The sequence below is a fragment of the Triticum urartu genome, chromosome 1A (genome assembly GCF_056163025.1).
Source record: "Triticum urartu cultivar PI428250 chromosome 1A, HENAU_Tu73, whole genome shotgun sequence".
In the NCBI taxonomy this organism is placed as follows: Eukaryota; Viridiplantae; Streptophyta; class Magnoliopsida; order Poales; family Poaceae; genus Triticum; species Triticum urartu.
This window is the reverse complement of record NC_141873.1, coordinates 514463709-514485666: the sequence shown is the minus strand read 5'-3', so window position 1 is coordinate 514485666 and position 21958 is coordinate 514463709. Positions and strand designations below refer to the sequence as shown.

At 46.2% G+C, this 21958-nt stretch overlaps 2 protein-coding genes and 1 pseudogene across 3 annotated transcripts; 1 reads left to right on the top strand and 2 right to left on the bottom strand.

Annotated features, from left to right (window-relative positions):
- Positions 1-48: 48 nt before the first annotated feature.
- On the top strand, positions 49-5701 carry LOC125524082 (Outer membrane OMP85 family protein). 2 transcript variants are annotated; one of them, XM_048689164.2, is made up of 11 exons: positions 49-200; positions 316-382; positions 509-541; positions 884-1028; positions 2309-2467; positions 2548-2618; positions 2699-2777; positions 2854-2969; positions 3042-3189; positions 4280-4349; positions 5096-5701. In XM_048689164.2, the coding sequence occupies exons 1-11, from the start codon at positions 167-169 to the stop codon at positions 5257-5259; spliced, it is 1086 nt and encodes a 361-aa protein (XP_048545121.2). In that variant the 5' UTR covers positions 49-166; the 3' UTR covers positions 5260-5701. The 2 variants fall into 2 exon arrangements, with proteins under 2 accessions (XP_048545121.2, XP_048545112.2); XM_048689155.2 differs by having other exon boundaries at positions 506-541.
- Positions 5702-6838: 1137 nt separating this feature from the next.
- LOC125524071 (protein LURP-one-related 5) lies at positions 6839-7930 on the bottom strand. Its single transcript, XM_048689145.2, has one exon. The coding sequence runs from the start codon at positions 7854-7856 to the stop codon at positions 7125-7127; it is 732 nt and encodes a 243-aa protein (XP_048545102.1). The 5' UTR covers positions 7857-7930; the 3' UTR covers positions 6839-7124.
- A 10066-nt stretch (positions 7931-17996) lies between these two features.
- On the bottom strand, positions 17997-21290 carry LOC125533017 (putative F-box/LRR-repeat protein At3g18150; annotated as a pseudogene).
- Between the last annotated feature and the right edge of the window lie 668 nt (positions 21291-21958).

The following is a 21958-nucleotide window of genomic DNA, read 5'->3' as shown; positions in this document are numbered from 1 at the left end:
CCTGCCGCCTCTCCCTCCGCCCCACGCAAGGCACCCGACCCGACCTCCCGCTCAAAAATCCCCCACACCCCACCCCACCCCCGACGCCACTCCACCCCCGCCCCCGCCCCCGCCCCCGACGCCGCATGAGCCGGCCCGCCTCCCAGCCCCACCGGCGTCCGCAGCCATGGGAGCCCAGCAGAGCGTCAATGCCGGCAAAGGTCCGTGCCCCCTCCCCCACCCCCCGCGGCTCTAGCTCGATCCCTACCTCGCCCGCTCCGCCGTTTTGGCGTTCCGCGACTGCGCGTGGCTAACGTGTTTGCGTGAATGCCGCAGCCAAGGTGGATTTGCAGGTCGACCTCACCCACATGCTCTGCGAGGCGCTCCTGCTGCCGCCCATGAGGTGCTCGCCCTTTTGCCTCCACGACCGATTGGCCGGCCGCGGTCGGGCCGCACGCCGCGGTTTTTTGTTTACGGACCTTGGATTGCTGACTGTGTTGTTTTCTTGGTCTGTTTTTCCTTTCAGCAGCTCCAGCGCCACCATCTCGCAAATCGTCGGAAGGTGGGGTTGCGTGTCCTGATTCCGCTGCTAGTAAAGTTTATGTTCATATGCGTCACAGAATTCATTCAGGCAGGCATAGTTGGCTGATTTGTGCGCGTCCATGTGTGCGTGCACGCGTCGGTGTATTTCACTTCACACGCGTCGCAGAATACCCGTCTGGATTTACGAATGATTGCTCTCTGTTTAAACTTTGTACCACTTTGTTCCGAGTTCTGAAGTTGTACCATCTTGTTCTGAGTTCCGAAGCTGTACCATTTTGTTCCGAGTTCTGAAGCTGTGTCATTTTGTTCCGAGTTCTGAAGTTGTACCATTTTGTTCTGAGTTGTGAAGTTTGGTCTGCAGGATCTCCCTCAAACACCCAAGCCTATTTGGGAGGAGTGAGAAGTTGGACGTGATTCTGGATAAGGGTGTCAATGACTCTAATGTTGTTGTTGCCTTTAGACGCCCAAGGCCCGAATGGTTATCGCAGCAGTCGTTTGTCATTCAGGTCTGCATTCTGTCTGATTGTATCTCGGCTTCTTAATTGAGCCTTCTGTCTGAAATTGAATATATATGCTGCAGTGCTATAGCAGAAACATGGTATAGTGTTTTAAATTGTTGCTAAGCAATTTATACTTCATTGATCTTGTTAACAGTACTCATTTCTCATTTTCATTGGTATTCTAATTCTCTGGTGTTCTCTGCACTAGAAATGAGTAGAAGAGATGTAGTAGAGTGATAGTTGGCCCTGTTAACATCTCTTCTATAGTAGATGTAGCAGTAGAGTGGTGGATACAATATCATGAGAAATAGGAAAATTTTAAACTCAAACACCAGATGGCATGTTTAACATTTAACATGACTAATCACTGTAAACAACGTAAGGCTCTCAAGTTAATTTTATTTTCCTGAGCACAGAGAGATACCCTGTCTTCTTTGATCAAAATCAAAACAGGGTCTCGAGTTACCCAAAAACCATTGAAAAATCTGAAACAAAGCATACTAAGTACAACAGCACACCAGTATACACTGAGATTTAGACAAATGTTTGGCAGAAAGGAGTAAAAACACACCTTCTGCAGCACACATTCTCACTATCATTGTTGTGTGATGGGCCTGCAACTCAACTACTCAATGCTGTCTGTTGTTCCTGATTGGAATGGAGAATCAATTTTTAGGCCTCTCTAGTTGCTGTGTTGGTTATGGACCTGCCCTACTTTACTTGTTGCCGGACCATTACAATCCCTTTTGCTTGCAACTGACCTGAGGTAGCCGCCCTGGCATGCTGGGGCATCGGCTCCACCAGTGTCTGAATTTGTAATTGAAGTATTAAGCAGAAGACGTTATTCGCCGTAGTAATTCTAGCAATTAATGGTTCCATTATCTTGCAAGTTGATTGGTTTGGTGACCACCTTATCCTAGAACGGGTTTGCCCATCATAAGACCGTCCCATGACTGTTGGTGTTGGTGTGAGGACACCATCCCTCATCTTGTCTTAATTTTGTGCTTGTGAGGGATAAGGTGATAATGGACCAATCCATTCCGCCCTTCAAACAAAACAAGTGGATTACGTTTGGAATTAGGATTGGATGGTTGCTCGTACCATACACTTGGCTTGATCTTTGTCATATTACTTCCATTATGAATGGTTACCTTTCATGCAAGTTGATCGGGTAATTATTTTTATGAAGTATGTAAGTATGAACTTGTGAAAAGTGGTTAGGCGTTGTATGCTGTCTTTTCTGTTCACACACCTTTTCTTGTTTGCGTGCTGGTTTGAGCAATCAGCACTCGATGACACCAGAAATTGCGGTGCATGGTTTTCCGGCTGACAACTTCACACGGTCAGGGAGCAGAGGGGTGAATCTAAGCCGGTTGTCGCTTGGGGTGGAGATTAATGAACCGACAACATCAAAATGGACTTCTGGAACCAGTGTTAAGTTTGAGGTGAGCATCTAGTCAAATCCAGTTGTTTGCATCATCTTCATGCTGTACAACTTCTCTTATCAGATGTCCTTTCCCTCCAGCATATCCGTCCTGTTAATAATGATGGGCGCTCAATAGCTAGGGACCACGAAGGCTTTCCCCTAACATGCAGGTGATAACAGTATTTCTTTGGAGGTGCCCTTTGATACAATAAAAAGAAGTCTCATTGTTTAATGTTCTTTTATGATGCAGTGGTAACCTCCATGACAACATGATTATCTTGAAGCAAGAGTCTGGTTATGCGGATGTTAAAGATAATAGCTTCTTAAGAGTAAGTTTGTGTTTATTTCATCTCCATCTTTCCTTGACTTGACTGTAACTCCATCTTATATAGTTCCCAATGACAGGTTAATTTTCAAATGGAACAAGGATTGCCACTTGTACCAAAATCACTAACTTTTAACAGAGTTAAATGTGCTGTTTCGAAAGGCATTAAACTGGGGCCAACATTTTTGGTTACTAGGTACTGCATCTGCCTACTGTAGTGCAGCAACACTCTTCTATGAAAGTTAATTAATCTCTTCCTATGCTGCAGCTTGACAGGCGGTTCCATTGTGGGCGACATGGCACCGTATCAAGCATTTGCAATAGGTGGACTTGGTAGCGTCCGGGGTTATGGCGAGGGTGCAGTTGGTTCAGGAAGACTGTGCCTAATTGGTAACTGCGAATACACGGTTCCTTTGGTATGTAAATAACAAGCCATATATATTATATAATCCCCCAAACAGTTTATGTAGTCCGTAAATCAAACTTGGTAATCCAAGAACCAGAAGTAACTAGAAGTTGCATCCAAACATGAAATGGATAAAAAAATGCAATCAATTAGATGCGTACATATTTACTTGGACTCTTTTTTTTGCCATCATTATTAATTTGTATGCTTTATGCAATATTCACCTTTTTTTCTTTCTCTTTTACCCATTGTGGTCTTTTACATTTTCTCCTGTTGCATATATGGGTCAAATTTATGGGATGATAGGTGGTGTCTGCATGCAAGAGGAATATACCAAATACTGCAAAGGACTGCGATGAGGAATTGATAGTCGAAGGATAGAATTTTAGGGTTGAAAGTTCAGAAGTTAGCATAAATGGGAATTTCTCTCTTCTAATAAACCTGCTTAATCTTGATACTGGAAGAAAGATAAATTCAAACTATATTAGCGGAATATAACATGAAGGCTTGCAATTGGTTCTTCTTCGAGAATCAGCAAGTCCCGTCTCTCTAAAACAAATTAATACTGTACTAATTTTGGTGCTTACTAGATGACTTTATCCATTTTATATTTGTATGGTAGTTAACCGGTGCAAGTTTTATCAGATCTGCATAAATGGAACCAAAATTCTGAAGAAATCATGTGGCCATATCATTTTCAGCCTTTTAAATGCAACTAGCACAATAAGGACATTTCTTGTGGTTACTTAATTTGTGCTAGAGTTTTGCTGGATAGAGTTACACACTAATCAGTTCATTAATATTAAGATATTGCATAGCGAACATACCACTCATGACTGGAACTACTGTATGAGAATACACAATTTCCATTGAATTTACACATGCTTTGGCAAACTCTAGCTAGACTGCCAGGCAAAAAGAATTGTCCTGGGATTGTTCTAGTAGAAAGTGAACTCACCGTTGGTGCTGTCACTTATTTGACTATTAAAGCATCCTCCACCAATGGAAATCCGTACTGGTTGATATTGGGTTTATCTTCTTGTGGTAGTCTTGTCCATTTGGATTATCAATCAAATACTGAAACGTCTGTTTCTGTGAAGGCAAAGAATCTCGAAGGTTCTCTTTTCATGGACTGCGGTAGTGATTTAGGATCTGCTCGTCATGTTCCTGGTAAGGGCTTCGCTTCATCTTTGCATACTTGAGTACTTAGTAATTTCTATTTGCCTTTTTTTCAAAATAAAATAAAAATCTAATTGCAACTAGAAGAAAATGAGGCTGATATACTTAAGCTTTTCCGATGCTTTTAAAATTGAACAGTGTAATTCATAAAGTAAAAATGAGGGGCTTGATTTACAGTTGCTCGCTACTCAGCTACACTAAATTTGTGCAGTTTTGTGTCTGTGTGGAAAGCAAGCACGCCTTTCTCAAACAGTTAGAGCTTACTATTAAATTGGTTTGGACTTACAAATTCAGTAGTACAGTAGAAGCTTAAATAATAAAAAATTCTGGCATTTTGTATGGGATAACCAAGATCAAGATGTCTCTGCGGTGGAAAATCATGCAAATATCATTGACGTGATGTATCAACCAATGAAGATCGAACTAAGTAAATCAACACATCACCTGATTTGACTGAAGGAGTTAAGCTTATCAACATGAGGACAATGCAATTGACATCAGCATACTGTACCATAGAGCACAGATTGGACAAGAGTTATAGTAGAGTCCTCAAACATCCTTTTGTTTTATGCCCACTCCTGGTTATGAAACATTTAGTGCAACATATCAATGCTGAGTTGCATTTGATGTTTTTTTTCTTCATATCTCAGTATGATAGTATTTCCTTGACCATACTCGTTCCGTCCTGCTGTGATTTTTTGTTCAATGATCATTCATCATTCACCAAATGATGGCAGGCAATCCGGCTCTTCGGCAAGGGAAACCGGGATTCGGTGTCGGGTTTGGATACGGCGTCCACTTCAACACGGACATAGGCCAAATCCGAGTCGACTACGCCATGAACGCCTTCAGTCGCAAGACCTTCTACTTCAGCATCAACACTGGCGGTGCTGGCTCATAGATCATCAAGAACATACCTGACATAGCATAGAGTTACAAGCCATGACATGCGAGCACCTCTCCGCCAACATGCCTCGGCGCAACTGTCCAAGGCATCCGAGGGTTGTACAGTCGAGGTTGTTGTTATCTTCTGCTGGATGCTGAACGGACAGTTCATGAGAATGTGAGATGACATGTGCAGAGTGCAAAGCTGTGGCCTGCGGAGCTTTGGCTGAAGGTGCCCCATACCGTCTTATTCTTTGCTAGTGGGATAAAATGCATCATCATCCATCGGAGATGCTCAAGCTGATCGAGAATAATATTTATTTTTTATTCTTTCTTTTTCTTGTATATTTTTCATGAACTGTACAGCGTTAGGAGGAGCTGTCTGATTTGCCGCCACGGTTTTCTGGCCCAATGTTGTCGCAATCATCGGTAATTTGACCTGCCTTGTGGTTGGGATGCGCTGATGTTGCTACACACATTTCACCAACCAACCAAAGCGACGGCAGGTCTTCACCGGTGCACTGCTCGCGCCGAAAGGGAAAGAGATATTGTGACGATTGTCCTATTTTTCCAAGTTGATCGCCGTCCACAGGAGAGGTTGCACGTTTAATTTCTCGGCCTGAAAGCGCCAGCTTCGCTTCACCGCCACATAAACTGGTCTCCAGTTTGCAATTTGCTGACCCTGAATTTTGAAAATGTATACGCATCGTAGCAAGGTAGTTCAAAAAAATTATACGAGGCAATCGAGACTGAAAATGGTGCACTCGGCTTCGGTTTATGCCAATGTTTCATGATAATCTTCTTTTCTGAAAACTTGACCTTGCAATTTAGTAGTACTACACAGAAGTAAATTTGCTATCACTAGTGGTAATTTAGCTTGTACTAGTGGAGTACCTCTTAATTTACACAAGTCATGACTCATGAGCTATTGGAACCAGTCGCATGACCAAACCCGAATCTTTTGTAGGTAGAGGGGATCTCTCCTTTGGTTTAGAGAAATTTCATAGGAATTCTAGAGGATAGGATCCTTATAGGATTTTTTCCTTTAAAGCCCTTTGGTTATAGGAATGGATTCCTATTCCTACATAGGATTGGTTCCTATTCTTCACATTTCATAGGAAAATAAAAAAGAGCCTAGACTCAATGAAAAAATTCCTTTGGTGTCAACCAAATGACATCTTGTTTCCTATTACTATTCATAGGATTTGAGATACATGTCATCTCATTTCCTATAAGATTTCTATTCCTATGATAATCCTATCATATGAACCAAAAGAGGCCTTAATTTCTCAGTCTGAAAGCACGGCCTTCTCTTCACTGCCACACCACGTTGTTCCCAGTTTCCAACTCGCTGACTCTGAATTTCCAAATACGCACACCTCGTGGTGAGGTAGCTCAGGTGGATCACCAATATTATACGAGGCAATCGAGATAGAAGACAATGCAGTCGGCTCTGGTTTATAGCATCGTTTTAGGATGAATTGCAGTCAATTTTTGAAAATTTTACCACATTAGAGTAAATTCAGCGCGCGCGGTTACGCTTTGCACCAGATATATCGCTTAATTGCAGTAGTCATGAGCGATGGATCCGAATCTTCAGTAGGTATAGAAGACTTTCATAACACCCTGTTTAACAATTCCAGATAGTACTTTTATAATTATATCAAAACTAATGTAATAATCAAACAGTGCAGTGCAGTGGAGATCTTGTCCATGTTCACTCAAAGCTACAAGCTCGATCCAATCCAAGCTTTGCTTGCCAGGCAACAATGCCAGCCAGGAGTCCGTCCGCGAGATGCGCATCACCCACCCTGCCTGCCTGCGCAGACCAATGGAGGGGGACAGAGGACCAGGCAACCACGGGGAGCCTAGTGGCTACCACTACACCGGCGAGGTGGCCTCGAGGAGCAGCTCCTCGCCGAGGACGCCGTCGAGCTCGTCCCCGGTGATGCGGCCGAGCACGAGCACGATCCCCATGGCGAAGGCGGCGTCGAAGCCGGCGCGCACCCACAGCACGAACACGTCGCGGCCGAGCACCACGTGCGCGCCCTCGTCCACCTTCCTGCGCACCTCCGCCACCACCGTCTCCTGGTCCTCCCCCTCCTCCACCTCGCCCGCGCCGCCCGAGGAGGCCACCGCCACCACGCGGCAGCACCGCCTGGGGAAGGACCCGTCGACGCGGAACTCCTTGGCGGCGGGGGAGTGGGCGGGGGCGAGGAGGTCGACGAGGACCCCGGCCCCGGCGCCGAGGATGGAGGAGCGGCGCGCGGAGAAGAGCGGCTTGGCGCCGCCCGCGGCCCCCCCGTCGCCCAGGAAGCCGTCCCAGCGGTGGTGCAGGCTGGGGCGGCGCCTGCGGACGGTGAGCACGGGGTCCCCCGCGGCGCCCAGCAGCGCCAGATCCCCCGCCGCCGCGCCCCCGCCGCAGGCGCCTCCCCGGCCGTACGTCTCGAGGCGGAAGGCCAGCGCGCCCGTGCGGTGGTCGTAGGCCTCCAGCCCGTCCCCCGGGGAGAAGAGCGTGGTCTTGCGCACCGTCAGCTCCCTGTCCTCCGCCTCGCAGTGCTCCTCCCCCACCACCACCGTCGCCGCCGGCGCCGGCGCCTCTCCCCCCTTCATACCTCTCTCGCGCGCGCTCGGACTAGTCTGGCTCTCTCTGCTCTCGTCTGTGTCGCCGCGCGTAGAACGAGGTGGTAAATAGCGTGGGCGGTGGGGCGGCTCGGCTAGCTTTTCTTTCTTTCTCTCGGTGGGTTCCGGGTTCGTGGGGCCGGGTCAGCACCGGGCCCACCCCACGAGCGGGTACACAAGGAGGTGGTGGCGATGGACGGCTCAACGTGGCAACGAGTACCCGCTACCTGCGAACAGATAAAAATCCTAATAGAATAAGGATATGAGAAATTAAAACACCTATGGGTTTTTAAATGAGAAAAATCATACCCAATGGGTTAGGCGGGTACGGGTATGGGAAGGCAATACCCATACATGCAAACCCTCAAACCCATATAATAATAACCATATCAAATAGGTCTCATGTGTCATTGACTTAGATAAAAAAAGCCTAAGCTGCTACTGGACCCAACCACGCCCCGCCCCCTCCAAATTCCGGATCCAAAATTGCGCCCCACCCCCTTGCACCTCATACACACTATCAAATCGCACCCACTTGCTAACCCTAGGCAGTTGAACCTCACACACACCATCAAATCGCGCCCACTTGCTAACCCTAGGCGGTCGGCGCCGTGCTGCCGCCAAGCCACCGCCGCTGCGTGCATGAAAGCAACCAGCCGCCTCCGGCCTGCTCCTTCTCCTGATCTCCTAGATGGGTATATGTGATGGAATATTGTATGTAGGTGCTGAGATGCTGTCAATATGTGTCAAAATACGAAAATGTAAATGCTCAAACATACACACCTAGCTGGGTAGTTTTTACCTGCGGGTACGCATACGGGAACAGTTTGAAACCCGGTGCGTGGGTACGGATACGGGGATGGGTGAATTTTTTTGAGATGGGTGCAGATATGGGCACGTAATATCCATACCCAAACCCTGCAGGTGTCATGTTGATGGACCGCGATGGACAGGGATTGGGTCTCGCCGTGCGCCCGGGGGCGGTGGGCAAGTTCGTTATCGAAGGCAGCTTGGGCCTGTTTGGAATGGGGAAAGGGACCGGACTGAGACCGCGGGGGAAAGCAAAGGAATAAGAGGAATAATGGGCTGGGCACGGTCGGCGGGGGATGCTGGAAGATAACGTAATTAGGAGGCGATTGCGATCGTAAACGAACCAGCTCGAGCGCGATCGTGGTTGGATTGGATGGGAGTTCGGTTGGAATGTTTGTTTGTGTTTCTCCTCCGTACCGTACCGTATCGTGCAAGGGTGCTGGGAGGAGCCAGAGGTTCAGGTCTTTTTTTTTTTTGAGGTAAAGCGAGAGGTTCAGATAAGATTGTTTAGTATGGCGGGATGAGATTACATATCGGCCTGTGCTGCGAGTGGGGTTCGTCGGTGACAGGAAGGACGTGTTTGGTAGCGTGCATATATTTTAATCAGGCCCGTACGAAAAGAATCCAGCCACTTTTTAAAGCATCTTTGGGCTTGGCATGCTGAAAACGTTCACATCAGCAGTTTCTTGCGAGCCAAGCAGAGATGAGCGCAGGCGAGCGGGCCCTTGCACAAGCGGAGACGTGAGGGATGCGAGGTGATTAGGTGAGGTCTTCTTGAACCTCGGGTAAACTTCTCTCTAATCTCCTTTCCTCCTTGTCTCTTTGACCTACACAACGATGCTTCGATTCGAGATAAGCTCTACACGAAAAAATGCATTTCGATGCTATGGTTCCATTTAAGCGATCGGTTCGTAGTTTGGTCAGTCGGAGGTACTTTATTTCGTGTTCTCGTTTGAAGCTATTATGAAAGAATTATGTCAAATTCATTGCCCACGATCGATTATTTAAAATTTCCTTTGATCAGCAGCCTAATCTCATAGTTCCTCACCACATTCGTGTTGTAAGTTTTTGGTTTCGACGATCATAGCTTCATCTCTCTTTAAACAACAGTCTATTGCACTAACGCCGCCATGTCGAGCTCCTCTGTCCTCTGCTCAAAGCCCTCCTATTCGCCCCCCTCGACGCCGACGCCCTTCCCCTTGATCTCTTTGCCCACGTCCTACTACACTAGAGTCATTTCCGGTGTCGCTCATCTCGGCATACTCTCTGTTGTCCTCCTACTGCATTGACACTGCAATGGCGCACACACTGTTTTCTTGTGTCCTCTGCCTCCGTGCACACTGCAGTTCGCCGCGTCGTCGACAGGGTCGATCATCTTGACCTCCTCTCTCGCGCCCTACTACACTAGAGTCGTTTCCGGCGTCGATCATCTTAGCCTCCTCTCTCGTTCACTGCACTGACGATACCATGGTGCGAGCACTGCATTCTCCTCCTCTGTCGACTGGCTTTGCGCGAGCGCCGTAACTAGTTCGCCCCGGTGTCGCTCGCCGTGCCGTCGACGGGGTCGCTCGTCCACGACTCCATGCTTGCCATGTCGGACACGGCGCCACGGCCACTAGCCACCGCAGTCGCCATTGTCCGACGCACACTGCATTTCTTCTCCCCTCCCTCTGCTAGCTCTTAACCCTGTGTGCTAAGTGCAAGTGCTAGTTCTTAATCATATCACATGCGGGCAACCAAACACCGTGTTCATGTGCCGCTTGGGCTAATGCTGGCAACCAAACAAAGTGCATTTGTGTATTATCTAATGCAGGAATACTATAAGAAGGCAACCAAACAATTTACAAATATCGCATATGTTGCTGTTTTTTCAGAACCAGACTAGCTGAAGATGAACATGAAATGCAACTACTATTGCAAACTCGAACCAAACACGCCCGAACTGACTGAACTATCGAGGTCGACGCCATATGACGCATGGGCATGGGCACGCCGGACGGGCAGAAGACGGCAGTGCGACACCGCAACGCTCGGGTCCGCGATTCGGATTCGATTTAGGGCCAGTTCAGAATCGTCCCTCTCCCCAGCTTCTCCCAGAATCACTACTCCATATGTTTTTTTTACAATCCTAGCTAATTAGACCTTAACTAGATATGCTTGTAAAATATATATATATATATATGAAGTGACGATTCTGGAAGAAGCTGGGGAGGGGGACGATTCTGAGAAAATCGCTGAAAAGAACTAGCCCACGCGGGCGGAGGCTTGGGAAGGAAAGATTCTTGCGCCTGAGGCGGAGGGACCCACGCAAAGGATCAAGTGGTCCGGACAGAGCCTTTGGGTCCTGTCCTCTCTCCCTCCGTAACTCGGGGACCCGGGGTGCGCCGGTGTAGACCCTCTCCCTACGGTGAGACTGGTCCTTATTTTTTACGGCATGTCTGGTTGCTTTGCTCCAGGCTCGCGACGATTTCTATGTACCCTCCAACATTCTTGTTCCATCAATAACCAAAAAAAAAGTAAGAACAACCCTAGATCCCCGAAAGCACGCACCCTCCAACATTCTTGTTCCAGTAAATCCAACCATCACGATCCAAGAAACAGCAAGAGCATAGCAGGTCCACATATCTGGCTGTAATTTTCTTTACCGCTAGTGTTGTATGCACTGCCATAATTGATTATGCATAGATCGAAATTCTCTAGAGAAAAAAAAACTCTAGATTCTTGAAAGCACGCACCCTCTAACATAATACTTCATCCATTCCTTTTATGTAAGGTGTATAATTTTCAGCACAGTGACCAAGGCATATAATTATACACAAGTTAGGACAAAATTAACCCTAGCTAAATCATTTATTAGTGTCAAGTAAATCATTTAAGCTAGGAAAGTAAGATATATGCACAATCAGGAGAGAGATCCTTTATCCCTTTACAAAAAGAGATACATGCATCGGGGAAAAGACACTTTCCTTTTTACTAGAGGGCTAAAAACAGATTTTTAAGGAATTGGAAGAAATGCACCTTACATTATGAAACTTTATTAAAAAAATAAATACATCTTATATAAAGGAACGGAGGGACTAATTGCCAATATAAAGGCTCGAGGGTAACAAAACACTCTTAACATTTTTGCCAAAAAAGATAGCACTCTAACAGATTGCCTAAGCACCCTTGTATCCCTAAATTTTTAAAAAAGACATATGAAGGAGCCTTTATACTAGTTGAAGGAGAGAGAGAAAAAATATAAGACACTTTAAAATTGGGATTGCTGGCGCCAATAAACTTTCACGCCGAACCTAGTTCTCCCAACGCCCCCGTGCCACCGTCGGACTACGTCCAACTCCCTCCGCGCGCCGGCACAGCCACCAACCAATGCCATGCCGGTGACAACGTGACCATCCCTTTGGCACCGGCCCCACGTGTCCTCCGAGTTGTTCAGCGTGTAGTCGCTCCCTGATCACCTTACGCCACCACATCCTCCCCTATCACGACATCCAAGTGCTTCACGCCATGTCTCGACGTTGCTCCGCCACCCCGTCTCATCGCACCACCGCCGCCTTCGAGCTACAACCGCGTGCTTAGAGCCTGCCATGCGGCCGTCACCAACCCTCATTCATGGCATATGATGATGGTGCCCTGACTAAGGGGCCTCTCATCACGGGGGGTCACGGTCTGGTTCCATCCAGGGCCACTTTGGGCGGGCCATGGTGTACCACGCGAAGATTCCAAAAGGTTTGACGTGCAAGATAAGAAGCCAGGGTCATGGAGAATTCTACCTCCCCGTACATAGCCGACTAGGATCCATGTACCCTAGGACCTCGAGTATGCTACATAAGCCAGGCACCAGGCTTGTAGATAAACAACTTACAATGGTACCCTCGATGCACTCCAACGCAATAAAACACAACTAGGACGTAGGGTATTATTTCCTCTAGAGAGCCTGAATCTCCTCGTCTTTGTTACCATCGCGCCAAGTAGCCTAGTTTAGGATACACTACCGAGGGATCTGTTGGATTTAGTTTTGATAGTTGTGGCCCATGCAAGTCCTACTAGGTGAACACCACGGTGCGATGGAGTGCAAATGAACGCTCAAATTGGTTCCATCACGATCATCGCGCTTGGCCCAGATGTTCGTCTTAGGCAACATCACCCTTGTCGCCAACTTAACTAGCTACCTCGGCCAAGTCGAAGCCTTCGCTCTAGGCTTGATCTTAAGATTCAGCAACACAGAGTACACCGTGGTTCCGCGGACAGCTGATCTTCTCAGGTTGGCATCTCACCGGATCGAGGAGCAGTAGACGTTGGATCTTCCAATATTTATGTCAAATCAAATCCCGGAGTTGCCAGAGAAAGTCAATTTTTTACCCACCCAACACCCAGATCACTGCCAACGTCAAAGATCCCACCGACGTCCTCGAAGGAACCACCGATGAGGTTGACACCACAGAAGAGGAGGTCGACGAGTCCATGAACATCCAACCACCAGCCACAACGCCCTCAGGCAAGTGGAAGGAGACCTCTACACACGACATCTACATGGTGGACATGCCAAACACCAATGGAAACAGCATCAGCGCCCCTGACAGCCCTTCAAGTGATGGTTCACGTGATGAGAATGGGGATCCCAATAATGTGTTTGGTCCCTTTGATGAAGACATTCTGAATGAATCGCTCGACATCCCACGCCACGATGAATATCGTGAGAGGCTGGCCAGATCGGCCAATAAGGTAGTCAGGGACAACAAACCGGTTGCTCCAATGGATGTAGGCCGTCGATGACCGCTGGCAGCAGATATTGCAGTACGAGGATAATCTGAAAAACAAGAAGAAGTAGGAGGCGACCAAGAAGGCATCGGCCAAGGAAGGCCGTAACCCGATGAAGGACTTGGACGCCACTGCAGACTACAGTGTGGTTTCTAAACACAAGTGGGCTACAGATCTGCACCCTAGTGTAGGAGATTGGCCTCTCCGTTGTGATGGCCGACTGGAGAGTTATTTATCCAAAACTATCACACTTGGAGCTAGGGTAACAACTTGGTACCGGATTTAAGCCAGGGCACAGAAAACTACCGAAATTGTGCCTAATGCATAACGCGGAGCACTAATGCTGTGATAATCTCGCGAAAACAGCGAAACTGGCCGGTTGGACTCACTTGTCGGTCCGATGTGGCATGTCTACTTGTACAAATTGCTTAGGTGGACACGGGTCCCACTGGCAACCCCCACCTACTTCTTCCTCCTCCCGTCTCTTCCCCTCTCTATGTACGAACTGGAGGGTCAACGACGAGCATGTCAGACTCCCGGCGGAAGAAGACGACCACGACGGCTCGACGCCGCCCGATCCAGCGAGGGAACCGTCCCAGCGCGTCCCTACGGCTACCTCCGGCCGCTAGATTCCGTCATCCACCTTCTTCCCCTCTGCCTCAAGCGCCAGATCCCCGCCTCCCTTCGTCGGACCCGTTCCCGAGCGTCCGGCCACCACGCCGTTCTTCCTTGGCTCCAGCGCCCCTGCGACGAGGTGCGGCGCAGGAAGTCGTGTCCACCCGAGCCGAGTGTGTCCACGGCCTCGACGGGAGCGCCGCAGTGGCCGAGTGCGTCCACGGCCCCGACGGGAGCGCCGCAGTGGCCGAGTGTTGGAGCTGGTGTGCTGCTGCGCACGGCGGACGGCGGCGCCGTCGTGCCGAGCTGCTCCACCAGCCGCCGCACGAGCCGCACCTCAGCTCGCTGTTGCGCCGGCCGTGCGCCGCCCACGGGTCTGCCATGTGCGCCCACCGTCTTCTCCTGCCTCCGGCCGTTGGCGGCGGGTGCGCTAGCGTCGGCGATGCTCGACAAGGGCGGCCCGAGACCACCGTCGCATCCCCAACTGCATAAGAACACCATGGGCGCCGCCCGAGCTTTTGCGCGACCCGTGCTTCAGGGGCTTCTCGGGCACGCCTTGCACGGCGCCGAGGGAGGCGGCCAGTTCCACCACACGGCTCGGGAACGCGACCTGGTCTCCATCGCGTGTACGTGTCGCCCGGCGGCGCACACAACTCGGCGACGGAGAAGAATCAGTCACGACGGAGCTCGGCCGGAGACAGGGAAGAAGCAATGGACGCTCACAACATGTTTGTTGAAATGCCCATGGAGGAAAAGAGGGAAGAAATAAAAAGAAAAGGTAAAAAAATAAACACATGAGTCATTGACAGGTGGGACCCTTGTCCAGCTCAGCATATTGTCCACCTAAGCATGCCACGTCAGCCTGACAGGTGGGCCCAACTTGTCAGTTTCACTGTTTTCGCGATGTTATTAGACTATCAGTGCCCCGCGTTACACATTAGGCACAATTTCGATGGTTTTCTGTGCCCTGGCTTAAATCTGGTACCAAGTTGTTACTCTAGCCCCAAATGTGATGGTTTTGGATAAATAGCCTCCGACTGGACAATAAGAACAAAGGCGCTCCCGAGGTGGCGGGACGTCGCACGAAAAGCCATGCTGATGTATCTCACGATGTGGGCAGCATGGACATCTGAAGTTGGGCAAGTCAAGATCCCATCCAAGAAATGTCACCCGACATCGCCCAAGGACGACACACCCTGGACGATCTACCAGTCCGGGCATACCACGCCACGCCCCCCCACGCTGCCATGAGACGTCAGCTGAGCAGATAGCTAGGCTACACGGGCAGGCCACGGTCTGGTATAGGCCGGCTTTCTCCAGATACGATGAGGATGCTGGCATCAATGACGCACACCAAACCATTGACGCTCTCCGAGAAATAGGGGGGCTCTCCAGGGTGTGCTCGTCGTCTTTCTAGGATTGGGTGGTCGCCCGTCCCTTCCCGCTGAACTTTTAAGCTCACGAACTATGTCAAGTACGACGGTTCCACGGATCCCGCGATTTGGATAGGTGATTATATGCTCGTGGTCCAAGTGGTGAACGACGATGACCTACACGCCGTGAAGAACCTGCCGCTTATGCTGAAAGGCTCAGCTGGGCACTGGTTGCACACTCTGATGCCCGGCTCAGTCAATACCTGGCCGATATTTCAAAAAAGATCTGAAGCAACATCATAGAATTTTGCGCCATAACATGTCATAAACAAATGTAGGTATATCATGTATACAGGAACCAAAACAGTGAAGCACATGACATGAGTATGCATCAAATGCAATCACACATGGGTCTGTAGCCGATCCTGCCACTAGGGAGACTGGTTTTTCTACCATGCACGGTATCTACCGTGCATGCATCCACCACTCCCTTGTTTCGTTGGGATATGTGCCATCACAATATTAAACAGGTAAAATATAGCATCCTGACATCACACACATTGATTTCTTTCACATAATATGTCGTAACGTGATATTTCCTAGTTAGTTTCATCTAGTTGAGTTTTATTTAAAAATTAAATGTTTCATATTATTTATAACAAAATTATACTCCCTCCATTTTATAATTTTTGTCATGGTTTTAGTTCAACTTTGAAATTTGAACTTTGTCGAAGCATATTCAATATTGGGCTTATTTTGAAGATAAAATCGAAATAAAAACACATGTACAAATGGAATATTTTTCTGAAGTTTATTTGAACATATATAGTTGTTCCAATTTTAAGATTGAAAACAAATGCATGTGTACTAATGAGTAGGAGAGAGAACTCACCCTGTGTGCATGTGGTGTGAGAGAAAAATGAGGAGAGAGAAGCCGTAAAGTTGATTGATTGATTGTCAGAATATATAATTATATTACTCTAGGAATAACAAATACTACTGGTAAGTTTGCATGCATCCTAAACTCAAACCGAGTCAACGGTTGATCCATGCACGGGACGTCCCGTGCATGGTAGAAGTGCTTTTCTCTGCCACTAGGTTCAACTGCACCAATCCTAATCATATAGGAGAACGTTGTCCCTTGTTTCAGGTGTTAGGACATAATAAACTACATGGATTTGTACTTCTCCATGTAATCTGCATAAAAGGAATCCATTAACACATCACTTTAGATATATGTCAGACAGCTGAAAATTCTTTTTGGGTCGGTCGATTTTATGGCCGTCCGATTCTGCTTTGAGAAGTGTGCTGTTTTTTTTTTCTGTGTCATTTTGGTGGTGAGTTGGGCTGTGTGTAATCTGCATAAAAGGAATCCATTAACACATCACTTTAGATATATGTCAGTCAAATTGCTTCTTGAGCTCGTTTTTGCTCTCCTGGGCTGCGTTTTTCTTTTTTCCTTTTCCCCCTTTATTAGTTATTTTTTTGTTTTTTGTAGGTTTTTGGCTGAGTGTGATTATATACATACAAATACTATATAATATGTGCCAAAGTTTTATGATTATATGATTATTTTTTGCAAATTATGATAAAGTGCAATTTCGGTGCAAAGTAGTGCGCAGGTTTTTTAAATTTTCTTTCTTCTTAAAGGAAATACATTATTTCAATTACACCATGTGTAAATTATAGTAGGATGCAAAAATTGCACCATTATATGCTTATTCTTTACATATTTCAAAAAGTGCAATTTCAGTGCAAATTGCGTGCAAGTTTTGAAAGTGTTTTTCTCTTTCATTTTCTTTCTTCTTAAAGGGTTTCATTCTTTCTTAGAAAACTTCATTATTTTGTTTTTGTTTTTGTCTTCCTGAAAGGGTAATGCCAATGCCATGAATTTATTCTTCCATAGAACAAACATCATTTTTTAAATTTTGTTTTAGTTTTTCATTTTTTGTTTTTGTTTTATTTTTCATTTCTTTTCTTTTGTAAGGATAATACCGATGTCACTAATCCATTACTTTTCAAAAAACATTTTTTTTGCAGAAATCTCACTATATTATTCTCAGTTTTGCATAGTAATAACATTTTCCAAATATATGCATGCATAAAAATAAACTTGTGTGAGAGTGCTATTCATCGGTGAGATTGCACATGTATAAAAATAATATACATGTGTGATTGCACACATAGCCACTAACCATTTGCATGCAAATATGTGTGAGAGTGCTATTCATTGGTCATCTACAAATGCTTGACCAATACTATGCTAGAGCAGGCCGTAATTAATGTACAAAAGAATAGGCTGGCTTGGACGTAATATTGGACTGGAGCAGCCCATGGTCCAGCTTGCACCTGTGCGGACGCTGCGTGGGCTTATGTGGCTGCCTAATTAATCAGGCTTAATTGAAACAGAGTTTGGAGTCAATCGACTGACCCAAAATTCACTTTGAGTCGATTGACCAGTAGCCACACCCTTAACACAAATGAAAACCATTCTTAGAAAAGAGTTTCAAGCTATAATAACACCATGATTACAAGGAAAATACAACCCAAACCCAAGGGGGTGTACATTTCATCAAAGCATGGGCAATGTATGAAGATATCTAGCTACTTTCCTTCGCACGTCATCTGGCTGGGTGCTTCTAGTGAAAAATAGCTCAGCCAATGGCGAGGCCTTCCCTTCCACGCATATCAACTCAGTTTGGCGGCTGATATCCTTTGAGGTCCAATCAACGGAATGACTGACATCCATGGCCCTTAGAGATTGCGCTCTAACCATAGGATACCTTGCAAAATCTATCTCTCCAACCGTACCACAATATCCACTCAGTCGCACATGCGTTAGATGCTTACTTTGCAAGATGACCATCTCGGATGCCGGTTTCCAATCTCCACAACCAGCTTCATTATTTGGACCGAAGTAGAAGCACTGTCATAAACACAAAATTGTAACATAGTTGGCACTTGTTAATGTAGAGGTAATAAAAATGTTTGCCTTTCATCATCATTCTTATAAATGTTGAAGCTAGTGGTGAGTTCATATGTAGAATGAACAACCTTCACAAATAAAGAAAAGCACTCCTATCCAATGTGGACTAATACTTCAAATGACATAAATAAAACAATGTAATTTTACTCACATGTGGGGCCTAATATAAAAACACATGCACTCTACTTTCATGGGAGACCAACACTCATGTAAAAATTACAAACAATAACAACCGAAATGAGCTACAAGTCAAAATCATGCTCTAGGTGTTAGTTTATGTACCCAACCAATTCCTCTAGTTATGTATCACACTGAACATGAGCAACCAAATTGTAATTCCAATGCAATAACAAACCTTGTGTAGTCAACTTACTAATGTCCATCATATGTTTAAAAATTCCAAATATTGTCTCACTTAAAATATTACAAAGGACCTAATATCCTCTCTTAAGATTCTTTAACTCTAGCCACATGATCTGTCATTCTATTTTCGCTATCTTTTTAATTGTGAACCATGCAACAGCCCTGAGACATCAACATCCTTTTGGAAGTCTTGTAAGCCAGTGGCCTAACTCCTTGCTAGTTCTCCATTAACCATTGAGTCATGTATGTGTGTGTAAAACGAGAAGCATCCATTATGAAGCAATTTGAATGCAATCAATTAAAAGAATATCAAATGAATTTTCTTAAAACCTTCCAATCTCTCCATCTATCAAAAAATGTCAGTTGATAGTTTTATTTAAGCTTCTCTGTGCGAAACTGATGAATACAATGGTTGACCCTGAAAAGTAAAGCTAAAGGAAAATTAAGGATTTGGTGCGAAATTTAGAACTATTGATAACTGGGTACAAGTTTAAACATGATTTTTTTTAATAAACGTATGCCTATAATGGACACATTAAAAAGCAAGTTTGTAAATTCTAAAAAAACTAAGTTTGTAAAAACCTTATTTGATGGTAAACAAAATTAAACCATATATATATATAACACAAATTTAAGTTGCATAGGGAACTTAAATTGCAAATGAAGTAAAACAATCAAATAGAAAGCAAAGCATGCGGCATAGTTACCAATATCTCGAGACGTCGCAAACATGTGAATAAGGTTAAGAGGTGTATAGCTTTGGTCAGCTCTTCGCCGTTTGTGAATTTCATACCGAAACGAGCGAGGTTACAAAGGGCAAGGGTTTCTGCATCAAGTAGAAACCAAAAAATATTTAGATATCTATATGTTTGGCCGCTAAAATTGATAAACCAACAACATAAAATACGTTTTGGACTTAACTGAATTATCGCTAATTGATCAGTCACTACAAAGTTACAAGTGCTAATATAACAAATAGTCAGTGCATATACCTTATTAGAAAAAGTAGTAAGGCTGGGCGAGCCCAAGCTCGGCAGCTTAAGCACAAGCTCTGGAAGCCTTCGCTTACCAAAATTAATAAAATTTGGTATACGCCAAAGATCAATGTGCGTGAAGGTGATGCTTTGAAGGGCGGGCGTGTCCCTTAAGGCATCTTCAATGGTTGTAAGATAGTTGTTGGTAAATTTTGCCACATAGGATTTTTGATGATGTGTCATATAATAAATGAGGGAAGAGAGAAGGGTTGTATGTACATGAACCAACATCCTTTGCACAAGCTCCAATGTAGAATGAGAGAGCACCTTATTTATTATCTCACATCCTAATGGGCAAACTACATACAACCCATTGAAGTTGTTGTATGTTAAAGTGTTGGTCGATGACATGATATATTTACCAACAAGCTAACATACAAACTGTTGAAGATACCCTTACGAAGAACTCATCGAGAGGGACACAGGGCGTGCTCATGGACATGGTCGTCAGGGTGCAGGAGCGGAAGCAAACGTGGTGGAGTCCATGGATCATGAAGAGATGCAGCTCTCGGAGAACAGGGCAGACCTCGATCATGCGGTGGAGCGCTGCCTCGGAGATGATCACGTCGGACAGGTAGAGATAGTCGAGGTTCGGCAAGGCCGGCACCGGAGAATAGGGGACATTAGAAGGGCCGAGGCGGCAGCAGTGGAGATCCAGATGGCGTATGGAAACCGCGGCCTTGCCCAGCAGGGTGCGGGGCACGGGGTGCTGGAACCTGCACGCCCACCGCACGATGAGGGTGTCGTCGATGCGCCGCTCCGCTAGGGCTCGAAGCCAGGCGCAGGTGCCGACGCCGTCGAGGGTCGTCACTGTTGGTGCTAATCTTGTTACAAGGTCTGCCAAATGTTGCATTAGACTTTAGCTCCATGCATTAGTTCATTATAGACTAGTTTGTACCTGTATGTGTTTGTACGTGCATGCATTGGCTTTCCATTTAATTAGTTTGCATGTAGCAAATAATTAGGACCTGTCACGTGTGTGTGCACGCATAGGATTAGATTCGATGAGTTGGTCAGCCTCCTGGCGATCCTCCGTGGGATGGCACGGGTGAATAGGATCATGCGGAGACTTAGCATGTAATGGCCACGTTCTGTTGGGCGTGCAGCCGAAAGAATAAAGAAAAAAAAACAGAAAAGAGGACGGCAGTTGCGCCTCGCAAAATACCGGTGTCTTCGTCTACCTCTCTCTCGTTCATCTCCCTCGTGTCCACGTGTTTACTCCGGCCGGCGATCTATCAGTCACACAGAAGCGGCGGATGGGGCCGCGGTGCGAGGAGAGGACGGAATTGATGGACTCGGCGGTCAGGAAAGGAGCGTCCGAATCGGCGTTGTGTTGTAGGTCTAGCGGCAGCGACGGCCAGATGTGTCGCCATCGGCGCGAGAGCAGCGTGGTGCGGGCGGCGGCCTTGGGCGGGAGCATGGAGACGATGGTGCCTAGAAGGCAGTCCGGGAGGAGGCCGATGCCGTCCGCCTGCTCCTCCATGGTTGAGAGTTGAGATGGCGGACACACCTCGAAGCTTGAATCACAGGAGAGGAGGAAGAAACGCCTCACGGGCTTGTGTATATAAGGGTGGGGTGGGCCGAGAGGCCGTAAGAGGATACGAATCCTCCCCCAATGCGAATCCCCCCCCCCCCCCCCCCCCCCCCCCCCAAAAAAAATTCTAGAGAGAGCCTCGCATACACCATTTGTCTTAGTGGGTCGGACCTACAATATGGTTTTGGGAAATTTTTACGGACCTGGATAACTTATAGGAACCTTTTGCCCGATTTTGTAAATATTCTCTACGTTTTTTTAGTTTTTACTATGTTATCTCTATTGGATTTCAAAAGTTTTCTTTTGGTTTATTTATTTATTTTTACCCTTTTCTGTTCTTTTGTTTTATTTTTTAAAATGCATGTTATTATTCTTACAAATACATGGTGAACAATTTTTTAATACAAGTAAACCATTTTTCGTATAACCGTCTAATATTTTTAAAAATTTATGTTGAACATAAGCTGAACATTTGCCAAATGGACGTTAATTTTTTTAACTGCATGCCGAACATTATTTAAACACACTTTGTACAATCATAAACATATTATTTAACATGATTTTTTTAATAAATGTCATGATTCTTTTTTAATGGTATAAAATATTTTTAGAAAATT

What these genes read in the sequence shown, in the direction of transcription:
- LOC125524071 (XM_048689145.2), bottom strand. Translation starts at nt 7,856, where the DNA reads ATGAAGGGGGGAGAGGCGCCGGCGCCGGCGGCGACGGTGGTGGTGGGG.
- LOC125524082 (XM_048689155.2), top strand. Translation starts at nt 167, where the DNA reads ATGGGAGCCCAGCAGAGCGTCAATGCCGGCAAAG. An exon ending in CTCCTGCTGCCGCCCATGAG is followed by an intron (nt 383 to 505) that starts GTGCTCGCCCTT and finishes TTTTCCTTTCAG; the next exon opens with CAGCTCCAGCGCCACCATCT. An exon ending in AAGATAATAGCTTCTTAAGA is followed by an intron (nt 2,778 to 2,853) that starts GTAAGTTTGTGT and finishes TCCCAATGACAG; the next exon opens with GTTAATTTTCAAATGGAACA.